We start from the raw sequence: 15842 nt of genomic DNA on the forward strand, positions 1-15842 counted from the left end.
GTCAAATATATTCACAGAATACAAACTATCACAATGTAAGGTTATCTTGAAGCGATTCTAAGTGTTAAGTGTTCAATGGGCTTCTATACAGTACATACATATGTATACCTACGTCCAAAATCCTTTCCAGTGATCCATAGTAAATCGTAGCCGTATTTGTATATTTCAGGCTATTTTGGACCGTTTTAATGTTAGATTGGACATCATCATCACATACATTATTTTGATCCCAATCTAAATAGCCCAAGCTCTTGTGTTATGGAATTCATTAACTTTTTCTAATTTGACTCGGCCGGGAATCGAACCCGAGACCTCAGAGTGGCGTATTCATGAAAACCAGTGTACACGTCTAATCGACCACAGAGGTCGTAGTAGATCAGTTCGAAATACAAAATCAGAGATGGCCTTTAACACTGTTAGGTATTACAAATTTAAAAACAAAACAACATAACAAACATCTTTATAACTTACTAATCCCATCCTACTGATGTATTACAAATTACAAAAAACAAAAAAAAAAACCCTCTGAGTTTCTTTCGCCGGTTCTTCTCAGGTCAGGGTATTTTCTTTTCCGAACCGGTGGTATTGTTTTAATTGACCATCAATAAGAAAGTGTAATGCTTCCATATTGAATAAAGTTATTTGAGTTTGAGTATGTATGTTTGTTACGCTTCCACGAAAAAACTATTGAACTGACTTGTATGAAATTTTACAGTAATATGGGTTATAATCAGAATGGGCACAGTCTTCAATTTATAATGATTTTGTTTAATTTGGTCGTAGTATAACGATACATATTAGGTACTCGTGCGAAGCCGGGGCGGGTGGCTAGTATTCTATAATATATAAAGTTCGTTGTGGCCTGTTATCGAACGCGTGCGGATCAGCTGACGAGCTCGTGAGGTCAAGTTCGAGGTCTTTGTGACCTCATTGTTAATAAAGCGTTTTAATTTCCATTTGTTTTATTAGAATAACATATTATATTAAAATTCGTATCAATTATATTACATCTTTTGTTTTTAATTTGACATAAAACGTTATATATCATATATAGTACTTAGATACTTATTTTCTATACTGTAGTATATATATAGCTATATATAGCCTCGAAAGTCACACATAGAAATCTGGAGTCCTTGGATCGGGAAAAGGTAATTATATTTCAATAAAATTTAATATTTTTTCAGTCAAGCATTTGGACAATTAAATAATTTACATAATTTTAACGAACTGTGTTATGTACTATGTTCTTTTAAAAAAGCCTATTATTTTCACAAGACAAGTACTACATGGGACAATTGGAGCGTTTTCCTAATATGTGCCCTTGACCGGAATTGTGAAGACCACTGGGGATATTATGTTAGAAATTGAATCGACAACAAAGTGTCATCTACCATTATTACTAATTTTTATTCGTTACATTTTCATTTTTATGAATATTATTAGTTATTATTAAAATATTTATTAAAAATAAAATTAATGTAAAAAATTAAAAATATGTAAATATCTAGACGAAAACAAAAAGGACGCTGCATACAAAAGATATGACTCATCTCCGTAAAATTCTTTTGACATTCCTGGATGACTCATGTCATTCCGTCTCTTTCTATCGCGGAGAAAGTTAGGAGCACGTTGAATCGTTTAGCTAGCTCGCTCTTATGCGTAATCTGCCATCCCTTTCTAAGGCTTCGAATTTTGATTACATTTCTTCCTTCCCTTGAGCCTTTCTCTGGGCGGTATCCATAGTCTGAGCCGACTTTTAAGTTCTTGGGAAATATTTAAAATTTTTGGAACTGGAAATTGTTTGATTATCTTATTGATATATCAAGTACTTCTATGTTTTTGTATGTCTTCGCTAGGCGGACATAAATATTCAACCTTATGGTACGTGGTCACCACTACCCATAGACAATAGGGCCGAAATATTTTGGAACTGAGATGTTAAGTACTGTACTTACGCTGACTCACTAAACCTTTAGACCTTGACACAACAATACAGCTTGGCGGTAAAATCTATGATGTGTTACTGGGACCCAGATGGGTCTGTACATACCCCTACCCGTAGATTTAGTTATGCGTGACAAGCAACCGGACACATAATACGTGTTCCCCTCCTCTGATAACCTGGGGACTTTCAAACGAGGCGTCAAGAGGCATCTTGCAGGCTACATAGCGATGGAGACTAGTGCAGCTCATTCTTACTGACTGTACCAGTTGTCTTCACGTTCGGACTCCATTTCCACTTATCATCAGTTGAGTGGAGTCATATTGACGACCTCCGTGGTTGAGTGGTGTGTACACGGTTTTCATGGGTACGCCACTTCGAGGTCCCGGGTTCGATTCCCGGCCGAGTCAATGTAGATTATCATTAGTTTTCTATGTTGTCTTGGGTCTGGGTGTTTGTGGTACCGTCATTACTTGTGATTTTCCATAACACAAGTGCTTTAGCTACTTACATTGGGATCAAAGTAATGTATGTGATGTTGTATCATATGCCTACCCGGAATAAAAACAATAAATAAATAAATATTATAATTTACATTTATAAACTGTAGTAAAAGGGAGTTCGTTAGCAACATGGTCAATTAAGTTAATATTAATAGTCAATTATAAAAAGGTTATCTTAAATACAGCGTGAAGTATAAAACCCACAGTTATCAACAATCAAGTTATCAACCATTGATTAACTGCAGGAAAATTTAACGTATATGTTTACATCAATTTATCAATAACAACATAAAATAATGATATTTATGTAATACTGTCATAATAACTGTATTGTTTACAAGATGGGGTTCAGACTTGCTCATACCAAGCATCGAGGTAAAACCAAAACAAAAAGGCATTATAATTTTCTGTCAAGAAATTCTCAGTAGGTCTTCTTCCTACTGGTACCTGAAATAAGGATCTCGGCAGGACAAGGTTTTTTTTATTGGAAATAGGCGAGTCTGCCTCGTGATAGTTATTGTTCACCACCGCCCAAGGACAGTGATGCAATATCAGCCTAAAGATATTATGTCCCTGTAGTCACTCAATCAGTCAGTCAATCAGCCATTATCACTATATTAAGCAATACTGTTTGGTAGTTAAGTATAGGATGACTGTGGTAGGGGCGTACCCGCATGTAATCTGGCTAATTGAAATGCCTTGCAAAAGTTAGATCTTAAGGTGAAAAGCATTACACAGGTATGGGGCAATAATACAAAATAAAACAAGTAATAAATAACGATAACAACACTGACCAAGCCTTTTTACTTTTCCTCCTTAACAACTATAATCTATATATAATAATAATATTATAATAAAATTACACTGACCTCGCCGGTGTCGGTAAACACATGTTACTAAGCACACATAACCTCTGAGATAATAAAACAATTAGGGAAATACATATATGTATTATAGTAAATATAAATATAATATATTATGTTAGCAGGACTTAAAAATGTACTCACAACTAATATTAATTAAACAAAAAATACTTGTTTATGAAACTGAATATATCTACCATAAAATAAACATATTATTAAATATGCATTAATTTACATAGTTTGTATATTTCAAAACGATTCGAAAAAATACTAACAAAAAGATACTGGCGTACTACAACTGGGTCCGTAAAACCCGCTAAAAGTATGAGTCACGTAAGTATTCTCTTGAACTTTTATCACGATAGACATAAGGTCGATTTTGGTAAACCATTTGAACGGAAGTAAGTCTAAGCGAGTTACAGTAAGAAGATATTAAGTGAATTATACGGCTTTGGAAAAATGAGTCATAGTGCAAGTTGTTAAGGTTGAAAGGTACGAAAGGATAATGCACTTAAATTCTTTTGTCGTAGCGGTTGATGTTTCATTGATAAATTAAATATGATAGTAGCTGTGTCATTGAAGTTTGCAAATATATAATCTCGGGTTTTTTTCTATAATTTGTAACGCTAGGAGTGTTAACGGAAAGAATAAATCGAAATAATACAATGTACGATTTAGTACGAAATCATTTTAGTACCACAAAGTTGTGTCTATTCGTCAATTGGGTTTTAGCCAAGGATTATTACTTAACTTTATAAAATTCCAAGATTATATCACGGCTGTGTTTAATTATCATTATCTACACAGTTACTAATTATTTATGACATTAATATAATTCATATAAAATTGCTTTTGATTGGTTTGTTATTTTAAGGCAATTTTAAATATTAAACTAGGCTAAAAACTACTTTATAGGCTAAAAGTCGTATTTTTACGCTGACACTTTTATTTTTATATTTTTAAATAATTAATAAAAATTTAAAGTAATAAGTACATGATATTTTTAAGTCAGATATAAGTATGTACTTTTTAAAAAAACATTTTTATTTTTGGTCCGTAAAAATGTTACTTTATAAGCTGTATAAACATGCGTGAATTCGATATTATTATGAGTATTATAAAAAAAAAAAAATTTTGTTTTGTAGAAATATAAATCTAGATAGATTACAATGGTGATATGAATGCTGGAAACATCACACCATTTCATATGTCGTTTATTCAAGCGAACTACTAAACGATCTATCGATATTTGTCACAGCTGTTACATTGTTTTGTACTGCAAGTTTCCGCTTAGATACAACTACAATTTTCCCCTGCATGATAATATATTTTTCCGTATTAGGTTTTTACAAGTTTTTGTCTTACTTAGTGGTTTGTTTGAGTACCTAATTAAACAAATTGCAAAACTACGTGTCCACTGAGCCACGACGTATTAGTTAACATGAAATAAATTATTGGGCAAAACTCTTACTTACTTTTGGTATAAATTTTATATATTTTTTTTTCGGTTTTAAACGTAAAACAAACTTCTGCTCATGTATAAGCAGGTATGATCCATACATTAAGAGAATATTCTCAGGTTAAAAATTGGGAAAAATGACATTTAGTGAAAATTTCGCCATCGTACTACAGATTTACTAATTCTTAGCATTTGACGTACTATTAACTTTTGGTGTCCAATAAAATATAAAAAAGGACCAAGAAAAATTAGACACACAATAAGACAAATTAATGTGTATAAAAAGTGGTTATAGCTACATGGTAATTACTTCCAAACTAATTAAATTATCATGATTATCCACGTCGAGTCGAGATGGCCCAGTGGTAAGAACGCGTGCATCTTAACCGATGATTGCGGGTTCAAACCCAGGCAGGCACCGCTGATTCATGTGCTTAATTTGTCTTTATAATTCATCTCGTGCTCAGCGGTGAAAGAAAACATCGTGAGGAAACCTGCATGTGACAAATTTCATAGAAATTCTGCCACATGTGTATTCCACCAACCCGCATTGGAACAGCGTGGTGGATATGTTCCAAACCTTCTCCTCAAACGGAGAGGAGGCCTATAGCCCAGTAGTGGGTATTTACAGGCTGGTTGTTGTTGTTGTTTTTGTTGATTAACCACCAAGCCACGTGCTGAAATAAGATCACAACCCATTAATCAATATGCATCTACAATTAGACTGGTATCCCTGTAAATACATATAATTCCTCTTAGCAACGTTGACGTAAATCGTAATGCAAGTTCAGTATAAAATGCAATGTTTTTTCCCCAAGCCCGCACCTGCGACAGACGCACGCATACTGCTTCATCAATATGTATGACTTTATACTATAAACTAATAGAATAACCCACGACGCCCGTTGAATTGTGAATCGTGTTACGTCTTTGTCGAGTTATCCTTAAGTATTGTTTTAATATTCATTTTCCGATTGGAAAATAGTAGCTCTTGGAAGTTATTTTTTTTATGTATCTACTGTTATATATATTCTCAGGTATCTTCGTATGAATTTGGTCAAGCCCATATAATAAGCCAATAAGCTCTAGGTACACTAGACAGTAATGATGTTATCGGTAAAATATAGTCAAGACATCCCAGTGGCTAGAACGCATCTTAACCATTAAATACGGGTTCAAACCCAGGCAAACACAACTGAATTTTTATGTGCATAATTTATATTTATAATTCATTTCATCCTTGGTGGTGAAGTAAACATCGTATGAAAGCAGATTGGTATTAAGGTACCAACTTTCTCCGCAAAGGGAGAGGAGGCTTTAGCCCAGCAGTAGTAAATTAAGAGGCTCTTACGGATATCTATTGCAAACAACGAAATTCGTGATTTTCAGAAAATTCGTCATTTCGTCGGTTCATAACATTCTTGTAAATTAATTTTAATATTAATTAAAAGCGGTGTATTGAGGTAATCTACCCATTTCCTATCGCAATTATAAATTAAGAAAAAAAAAAAATTATTTATTTCAAGAAAACAACAGCAGATAAAACAAAATATAAACATTAGAATATACAGTATACATAGAATAGACCCAATTACTGATTTCCATTGATTTATGCTAACTTAATATTAGTTAATAGAAGTAGCAGCACACTATTTTGATAGGTAACTTATAATAGGTAAACCCGTAACTTCCTTCTAATGATCACAATAATTAACTATAATTAATTATTCGTTAACTAAATTTTAAACTGACGGGAAGGTTTTATGGATTCCCAAAACTTGTATCAATGTTAAACAATTTTCCTGTTTACAAAGTTTTGAATTCGGAGAGCTCCGCGACGAGAATGCATATCAACATTATGCGTAAACTTGAGCTACTTACATACATATACATACATTACACTGATATAAATGAAATGAAATTTACATTGGTAGAAAAAGCATATTATTCGATACAAGATTTTATAGATGATAAAAAAGCGTAGAGTTAATACCTATTGACTTCCAAGCAGGATACATTAATTGAAATAATTGTATTTAATTAATATGACGTTGTATTTTTTAAATGTTAAAAAAGAGTAACTACTGAGTTTCTTGCCGGTTCTTCTCGGTAGAATCTACTTTCCGAACCGGTGGTAGCTTCACTTAATTGTAAAATGACGATTCAAAAGTGCTTATGAAAGCCTACTTGAATAAAGTTTATTTTGATTTTGATTGATTTTACATACATATACATACATTACACTGATATAAATGAACCATTCCACTTAGTATCGCATCGAGTTTTACGAATATTTTGGTAATGATAAGCGAGTGTGATGTTTCTCAAATATTGATTGACTTGCTGAATTTGAATTAAGTAGGTACAGTCAGAGTAAGAAAATGTTCGTCAGTTTTCAAATTTATTTCTTTATCAAGTCTTACACTCTTAGTACCTTTTGAATCTAATCTCTCGATCGGTAAAGCAGATTATCGCTCACACACAGCACACGAAAATAGCTCTTAAGGTGACGAACCTTCTCTTACCCCGACTGTACATTTTATAAATCATGTAACAGACAAACATTCATTTATTGTGTAGGACAATTTTCGCTAGTTTTTGTATTATAAGAAAAAAATTAAAATAGGCCGTTTAGATTCTTTATTACGAAAGAATCTAAACGAAATAAAAATCACACGTTTGGTTTATTTTACAAAGTAACCATTTTTGAAATGTTTATTTGTAATTTCAATGTTTCTACAGGTACCTATTAGCATGAAAGCGAACTTCGGCAAAGGCGCGGTTTCCCGCGCTTTTTTTGATAAGTTTAACTTTGCGTATTTTTTTTATCTTCCTTAGGTAAGATTTTCAAACTTCGTCTCACCTTTTATAAGAAAACAAAAGACATGATCCGAATGAATGGTGCCTTGACTACAAATCACTTGATTTTAAGGATATTGAAAAAAGATGAATTTACCTCGCTGTAGCTTGACCCCCTGGCCAGTAGAACCCCCAAAAAGGGTCGGTAAATGGCGAGTCCGTAGCCGGCGCCGACCATAGCGGACACGATGGGGTCACGAGACGTAAAACAAGTTCGGGAGTCAAGTGTTTCCGACTTGGAGACGTGTGTTTGAGGAACAGTGACGTGAACTCTTTAAGCATCATCTGAAAAAGAAGATTTTTTTAAGTAATTACAATTTTTTTTAAATTCAAACAGTTTTAGGAGTCCGTTATTTGAAAATGTCTGTGTTAACATGCAGTCATGCTTACACGTCAAACCTACGGCCCTGCGTGATTCTAATCAAACCTATCGGTCTTAACCGGTCAGCTTCACATCGGTATGTTTGAGTCAAAATTGGGGACTGAAGTCTGTAATATTACATCGCCAGTTCTGTTACTTGAGCTTGAATGACACGCTACCGCGTTTCTAGATTCTACGCAGTTGTTTATTCTTATTCGCCTTTGGGAACGGCCTTCTGAAGCGGAATCAGTCAAGAGACAAGAAGACATAGCCATTCTCATCTGTGAGCTGGTAAGTGTATTTTAAGAATCATGTGTGAAATCCATACGTTATTAACTTTCTAAATTCAAGTTATGACGCGAAACTTACTTAAAATGATGCGCATAATATGACGTCTACAGATCCAGTTTCTACGCAATAAGTAAAACAAAAGGAAATAGATAAAATCAACTTTATATTTTAAATACATTATTTTATCGTTAAAAGATTGGTATTATTAATATATGATTTATTTAAATTCTAGTGTAATGTATACTTTAATTCTAATAATAACAGTACTCAGTATTGTTGTGTTCCGGTTTGAAGGGTGAGTGAGCCAGTGTAACTAGTGTAATTAGTTCCCAAGGTTGGCGGCACATTGACGATGTAAGGAATAGTTAATATTTCTTACAGCGTCATTGTCTATGGGTAATGGTGACTACTTACCATCAGGTGGCCCATATGCTCGTCCGCCAACCTATACCATAAAAAAATTCTTTGTTATTCTCTCGACAAATTCTTCGCTCGCGTTTTAGGGTGATGGTTGTCATGCGTTAGAAAACAGTAGGCAATGTCATTTCTTGGAGTTCAGGATTGCTTCGTGCCAAATTTCATCAAATTCGGTTCAGCGGTTTGGAAAGAGCGACAGACAGAAAGAGTTACTTTCACATTTATAATAGTAATATGATCATTATAATACTGTAGGTAACTTTCGTCAGGATGTTTTCGCGATCAAGCATATTTACTAACACAATAATAGTCTTAAATTGAGACTAATAATATGCAAGCCACTGTAATAAATACCAAATTGATTGACGTACGTACGACCATGTGTTTTTGACGATCGAACAAAAACAATGACCACTTGAAAACAATAATATTTGCATAGAAATGAACATGGACGATATATTATCTTTCAAATACGCAATTGATTTTAAAATATAATGCGCGGCGACATCGTCATGTGGTACCGCTGGGCGTTTCCAAGTATCGAAACATCACTATCTCTGGAGTCTGTTTTGTTTTGATGCGTTTGTTACGAGGAACTAATGTGTACCTCAATGGTTCACGACTAGGTTGCACTTCATTACCTAGAAAATATATTTGAAATACTTTTTACCGATCGTTGCTTTTCGCCAACTTTTGATAATTTGTCAATGAACCAAGGGCAAGACGAAACATCTCTCTAATGACTTTTCATATGTACCGTCAATGCACCAGCAAATATAGGATTATAGTTGAGAGAAGTTCCCCTCAAATTGGCCTAGTATTACTAAAACCAAGTGTATCACTTCACCGAAGTGGTACATAGATTAGTAAATTGACACAGTGGCTGGTCCACATCGTGACTCCCTTTCGATATGGGCATCTCAGGTTATCGAAAATGACCTAAGCCTTGACTATGCTTCTATAGTTGTTGGAAAAGAGAGCCCAACCACATCAATATGATTGTATTTGCAGAAGTTTGGTGCCAAATTTGATTCAGATCAACTTCCTCCTTTAAAGCTGAGTATGACTGCTTCACAAAACGGGTATAACGCCGACCAATCTTTTGAAAAGATATGTAACAAATATAGCTCAAAGAAGTCTTAACCTATTGGGACTATTTCGTGGCCCCGACTATTTGTAACGCTAAGTGTCTCATACAAATGATAAAAATAAAATAATTCTTCATAGCATTTGTCACGTCGTTTTACTTTATCTAAAACATATGTGTGAATAATCACGAAAAACTTCGGACAAACGATAAGACTACACACGTCTGAACTCTCTCGGATCATATGATTCACACAACTACGCCGCTGAGTGCGTATTACCGCAATATGCTAAATATAGCTCTATTAACATAATATGTTATACTATTATTACATAGAAATGAATAATATGTTGTATTTATTCGAATATATGAATGAAAAAAAAATTAGCATCAAGTAATTACAAAATCGAACGACTAAGTACTTGTCATTTGTTTTTATTAATTTTAAGTCGAAACTTGATGGTTTTTTTTTTCCAATTTATAATGAAAAGTGTTGTTATAATTGATTGTGTCATATGTAAATAAATTAAATGTAGTTAATAAAATCTAAGCATCTGATCTGATACCTATATTGTAAAGATCAAAATTAATACAAGTTCCGATTACACGTGTAAAGAAATGACAAGAGCGTTGGGACTTGGGAGCTTTGCTCGGGTAAAGTGTCATCGCGGTTCACTGGGCGGTAAGTTAATCAGGACTGTTACTAGTAAAAGCAATGTAACGGACAGCAAATATTGTTTAGTAAATAAATAATTAGTATCAGTTTTATATATGCTCTACTAGCGACCCGCCCCGGCATCGCACGGGTGCAATACTGATACTAAATATACTACAGAAGTTGATTATTTACGACATCACATTAGATACTTTTAATTATCAGTGTTTCTTTATTACTTTGTCCATGTATTATAAACAAAAACCTTCCTCTCGAATCACTTTATCTTTTACAATAAACCGCATCAAAATCTGTTGCATAATTTTAAATATCTAGCGACAGACAGCGGTAAGGGACTTTCTTTTATACCATTTAATGATGATGATAATACATATAGAAAGCACATACGAGTATATACAATATATATTCTTAGGTCATGTAATTACACTGGTCCATACTTCTTTCAAATTAAAATACAACAATATAGAGAGTTACTGATTTTTAGGATGGCAGACAATCTCAAAGGCTACTCGTTGCTGCATTTATACACAGCTGAGAAAACACAGGATCAGTCTTTGTTTCCTAATTCCAATAGTCGATGGAACAAATATACGACACTACTAAACATTGTGAAGGAGCAGGGCTGTAATGACACAACTCGGCCGAAGTTGTAAAAAGAAGCAAGTCCTCCCAATCCCATATCCCAATTGCATTGCATTTGAATTCTGAATCTGCACAGGATACGAAATTTGTTGCTATGTGGTGGCTTGGTTGGCTCACCACTCGTCATATATTATACCGCTAAACAGTAATACTTATTGTCTTGTGTGACGGCTGTGATGATAAGGCTGGTGTAACAATAAAGAAAGTGGTAAAATTTCATACAGCGCTAATGTCAATGAATAGTGGTTACCACTTACTGTAGACCCCTCCGATATAGCCAATAGACTAAAAGTATTTATGATTTAAATAAAACTAATTATAACGGATGAATCGCGTATATTAATTATTTTTAAACATCCCGACGTTTCGAGCACTTTGCAGTGTTCGTGGTCACGGGTAGACTAAGATGACATTTGTCTATTTGAAGAACAAAGGAAATAGACAAATGTCATCTTAGTCTACCCGTGACCACGAACACTGCAAAGTGCTCGAAACGTCGGGATGTTTAAAAATAATTAATATACGCGATTCATCCGTTATAATTAGTTTTATTTAAATGTGTAATAATCGCGAAAATTTAAGACAACAGTATTTATGATGTCAGTAGCAAATGCCTTTGTTCGAATCGTGAATAAGGAAAGTATTAATAGGTTTAGTAAAATTTGAAACAATGATACAATACGATAAAATTTTACCGGAAAGTATCGATTAATTGTAATCTTATCGACATTCCAAACAACGGCTTTCCTCATGATTTGTGTATCGTATCACTTTTAAGCCAGATTTCCATGTACAGTGAGGTCTCATTGACTGATTTTCTGAATTTTCAAGAATTGTACACTCACGAAGATTAATTCGTCATTTTTTAGTTATTTTTCCTTTTCATAATTTATTCGTAAAGTTAATGATGTAATTTATATATATACATATAAAATAAAATGATGAACTGTAGTCGCTATAATCTTATTATCATTGTCTTTCAGATGATAAAGTCCCATGGTCAGTAGAAAGCTGCTTGAATAAAATATATTTTGATTAGAAATATATTAGAAGGCAAGGGTAAAAAGATCACATTTAATGTAAAGCTAATGAGCTCGGAGTGTACATTTTATCGAGAAGACTCAGCAAAAGCTAAATAATTGTTCATATTCCACAATTAAATTACAAAGTACAATGAAATACAATTTTTATTCACACCCAGATTAAAATGAATTAGTATATATTGAAAGAGGTATTGCCTGATTTACGACAATATTCTCTTTTTGTTATATTATAGTAAAGAGTAGTTACTACGTCGCTTTGTCAATTTTCATGTTGACATATTTAATAAACTTTTCAGCGTATCTTTCCACGCCTTAATAATCCACCAATCAGAGCACTTTGCGACCGTTTGACGTGATCTGGAGTGACACGTCAGACGATCGGCCTTGAGACTCATTATCTAAGTACTAGTTAAAAATATCGCTCGAGCGCTGTAGACATGCCCGCTAAATGATTAATTGAATTACACGCATTTGATCTTATAATTTTCTTGATGTGATTGATTGATGGTTGTCGGGCGTAACATTGTCTTGGTAGGGACCAACAAATATCACATATTCCACCACCAAACAACAGTATTGTTGTAAACCAGTTTGAAAGGCGAGTGTCAGTATAACTACATGCACAATGAACATAAGATCTTAGTCCTCGAAGTTGGGGGCGCACTGGAGATGTAAGAAATGGTTAATATTTCTTACAGTGTCAAACAGTCAGAGAAACACACAGCCTAGTTCATAATTCATATTATGGGATCAATTTGCCTGTGGTCAATTTTGTGACAATTGTGTGTCAATTTCCCAAGACAAAGCATTTTAGAGAATATGTTAGTACGTATTATAACATCGGACAATAAATTGTTAGTATTTTAATTGTTTGGAAAATTAGTTGAGATTGACATTGTGTGCGGTAACATGTACGTCACTGCGTCTACAATCTTCATCATATGACAAGAAAATATACATATATATTCAATACAAGATTATACAGACGATAAAAAGCGTGGAATTAATACTTGTTGACTTCCAGGCACGATATATTACATACATATATAATTGTATTTAACTAGCATGACTGTATTATAAAGTCATGCTATACAGTCTGTTTTATTAAATGTTGAAAAAGTGTAGCTATGAGTACCTGGCCAGTTCTTCTCGGTAAAATCTACTTTCCGAACCGGTGGTCGCTTCACTTAATTGTGAAATGACGATTCAAAAGTGCTTGTAAAAGCCTACTTTAATAAAGTATTTATTTTGATTTTACATTATGCACACTCTTTCTGCTGAGAGTTGAGATGGCCCAGTGGTTAGAACGCGTGCATCTTAACCGATGATTACGGGTTCAAACCCAGGCAAGCACCACTATATATATGTGCTTAATTTGTGTATATAATTCATCTCATGCTCGACGGTGAAGGAAAACATCGTGAGGAAACCTGCATGTGTCTAATTTCATCGAAATTCTGCCACATGTGCATTCCACCAACCCGCATTGGAACAGCGTGGTGGAATATGTTCCAAACCCTCTCCTTAATGGAAGAGGAGGCCTTATCTCAGCAGTGGGAAATTTACAGGCTGTTACTTTACTTACTTTTTACTTTACACTCTTTCATTGAGGCATAATTTTTCAAGCCTTAATCGTGCCATTTAATATGGATCTTTTAAGGATACGTGCGAATAGAAAAATGCGAACAGCGCATAATATTTTCGGAGAAATGTTTTCATATAATTCTCGATAATGACTATTACATGTGTATCGGGACGACGTAATCTTTGATTTTCTCGTTATTTAAGAAGTATGTACATTTTATCTTATCTATGAGATAAACATATGACGTCACCGAATTATAAGAATTTTTAAAAATATCTATGTTAGCTTTTAAGGGAAGTAGAATATCACTGTCCTTTTCTATCACACTTTACTGAAACTGACGAAAAATGGTTATAACAAACAAATCCACAAATTTAACTGTTGTGTCAGTAAACATTATTATTTAACGATCACACCACACTGACAGACATTGTTGTTTTTAAAACAAAACCGTTACAGTTAACTATTATACATTCATTATAAGATGATACTCTCTGTACGTGTGTGTTTCGTTCACGGCTTCGTTTCAAAGGATACTTACCCCTACACAGGAGAAAATATCCACTTTTATTGATCTATTTTGTAAGACCAAGGAAAACCTCAACAAAGAACACGATCGTATAAAGTCAGTTTGTTATATATGATATTGACAGTAGTTACTGACTCCTGAGTGTCTTGCCGATTCATCTACATTTAGACCTATAGGGAGCCTTTCAGATAGTTCTGCAAAATTCAGAAGTGCTTGTAAAATAATTAGTACTATATATTTTGATTTTGATTGATTATAATAAAATAGGTAATGTTATTTTAACACGCATCAAATGTCATCCTTGATTAGCTTTTAAGATGTCAAGAGACTCCGTACGATGTCCTTATGGAAGAGCGCCTGATTTTAAGGATAATGCCCTCATATGATTCATTACCCGTTGGCATCAAAATATCCGCGTTATGTTAATGAACCGCTATTTGAAATCGGCCACATGCTCAGGACATGCTCAATTTGGGTCTTTGTTCTGGTTTACTTTAGGATTTGGGTGATAATATTAAAATTTTGCTGACATTATAAAAGTGATCGTGTTATTTTGTCCGTCTTTTGAAACAAATAGCCGGATTTTATGGATGATAAGTCGTAAATTTTAATTGGTGCAAGCAAGCCTCGCTAACATGTTTTGTACAATTTAGTGGATGGTGTTTTTACGAATCGATGTAATTAATCAATTTGTTAAGTTTAATGTTTTGTAAAAAAAAACCTATTTAAAATAAATGATTTAAACAAAAAGCCTGGATAAGTACCATCAATTAATCACCATTTCACAGCAATACTATAACTGCAAACAATATTAGCAGTATTGGTGTTTTTGGTTTGGCACGTTAGTGAGCTGTATATAGGTACTGTACGTGCATTTATAATTTTTATTTTTTTAATTGTCTTCGGAAAGGCTCGACCAATCCTTCGGTCTCGTTGAACACTACTGAACACGCGAATGACAGTCAAATGAATATTACCACACTCACATGACCTGAAGTTAAGTCAATCGAAGGGAAAATTCACAGTATATTTTTAACATTCTCAAAATAAAAAGTAGTAGTTAATAATAGCCACAAATATAGTGAAGAGACTTAAATCTTTAACGAAGAAAGCGTTTTTATTTTACAACTTGTAGATCGCGAGATTAAACAAGTTAGATAAATTATATGGCAAAACACTTAATTTGTGTCTTTATAATTTCTTTGATATTTGTACAATAATTTACATAAGTTTCATAATATTGTTTGGTTTTGCCCTGAATTAAAATTTTCTTATATGTATTTATCGAACGACCACATTTTTAACATCCAAAACATAAATAAACCTCCCTTATTATATATTATATTTGAATAATGAATTGTTAATTGGTGAAAAAGAAATAATGTTCGATAAGTAAGCACTGTAATATTCACTGATAATGATACGTAGATTTAATATGAAGGATTAAATACAGGAACAATACAAGCGGTCGATTAGAAGTGAAAGGTGGAATGTCCGCCTGCAACGTAAAACAATTGCGTATGTGAGTGAGATATTTGTTCACAACGTCCAAAGCACAGACAGCCTTTGGACTCCAGGCTTG

General features: G+C 33.6%; 1 protein-coding gene across 1 annotated transcript in view; it reads right to left on the reverse strand.

Moving 5' to 3' along the window:
• Nucleotides 1-15842, reverse strand: part of LOC124539368 (electron transfer flavoprotein beta subunit lysine methyltransferase-like) — a 39938-nt gene that overhangs the window by 9827 nt on the left and 14269 nt on the right. The window contains exon 2 of the mRNA XM_047116739.1: nucleotides 7727-7914. Coding sequence (XP_046972695.1) covers nucleotides 7727-7914 — 188 coding nt within the window. The remainder of the gene's footprint in view (nucleotides 1-7726; nucleotides 7915-15842) is intronic.

Source organism: Vanessa cardui, chromosome 22, assembly GCF_905220365.1.
Source record: "Vanessa cardui chromosome 22, ilVanCard2.1, whole genome shotgun sequence".
NCBI classification, from domain to species: Eukaryota; Metazoa; Arthropoda; class Insecta; order Lepidoptera; family Nymphalidae; genus Vanessa; species Vanessa cardui.